Source organism: Aplysia californica, unplaced genomic scaffold, assembly GCF_000002075.1.
Source record: "Aplysia californica isolate F4 #8 unplaced genomic scaffold, AplCal3.0 scaffold00991, whole genome shotgun sequence".
In the NCBI taxonomy this organism is placed as follows: Eukaryota; Metazoa; Mollusca; class Gastropoda; order Aplysiida; family Aplysiidae; genus Aplysia; species Aplysia californica.
Window position 1 is genome coordinate 222964 of NW_004798261.1, and position 1103 is coordinate 224066.

The window sequence follows — 1103 nt, forward strand, 5'->3', positions numbered from 1 at the left end:
AGAGAGAGAGAGAGAGAGAGAGAGAGAGAGAGAGAGAAAGAGAGAGAGAGAGAGAGAGAGAGAGAGAGAGAGAGAGAGAGAAAATATTTACCTATTTGCTGTACTCCCTCGTCTAACGCCATAGAGAACACCCCGAGGCTGTAGTCTCTCCGGAATCCGTTGTCATCGAAGGTCAGGTTCCCCGACAGTCCTTTCGGCTTCCTCTGAAAGAAATTGAAAAAAGTCATATTTTGAAAAGGAAAGGAAAAAAGACGGAAATATCGGGGAAAAAATCCTCTCCATATTGGGGAAATGACACTCTCGTCTTCGGCGCGCAACAGTGAATAGCCTAACCACTACACTGCAAACGCCAGTACAGAGATAAAGAAGAGATCATTTTTAGCCCTTGAAAAAAGGACAGCTTGCACTTAAAACATTTCAGAAAGTTGAAATTGTTTAAGAATGCTTTTAGTTAGGTCTGCTGGGGTAATAATATAATAGTAAAGAGCACATAGACTGCTGTTTAGCGGAAATCGGCACGGCACAGTTGCTAGATCTAGATATATCTAAAATTTATTTTTTTCGAAGTGTGGTGGGTTTTTTTGTTGTTGTTAAATGTTTTACTGCGCTCGCAACTGCATAAGGTCATATGAGCGCGCGGGACACATTTATTTACAATTTCAGTAGGTAGGAAATTTTGAATTTTGCCGGAGGCGGCCGAAGCCTAATCTTATTGATTTTGGACCACCAAGGGATCTTTAACGTCGCAACTTGTACACGGGACCTCCGAGATTTTTCGCCTTTGTCCAAGAGGGCTAGGTGTAGATGTTTCCTACCATAAGATCAGGGGTCTACCTGAAAGACTGCAGTAAGAAGGAGACAAGGAGTAACAGTAGAAAGGCTGCAGGAACAGCCAGGAGCCCAGAGGATGGGGCAAAGAAGGTGAGGGGGTGGGGCAGAAAGTGCAATGGAAACGAAAGCAGACAACAGAGCAATGTTAGAGAGCAGGAATTGATGTGAAAAGAGAACATTTTAGAGAAGAAAATTTTCCATTGCTATCCGGTTTCGAACCCACGACCTATTGAATGAGGGACGAGCACCTAGGTGTTTATTATTATTATTAT

General features: G+C 43.0%; 1 protein-coding gene across 1 annotated transcript in view; it reads right to left on the minus strand.

Moving 5' to 3' along the window:
• LOC100533292 (glutamate receptor 1) overlaps positions 1-1103 on the minus strand; it is a gene marked incomplete in the record, with an annotated part of 42396 nt that overhangs the window by 23611 nt on the left and 17682 nt on the right. The window contains 1 exon segment of the mRNA XM_013089585.2: positions 92-203. Coding sequence (XP_012945039.1) covers positions 92-203 — 112 coding nt within the window.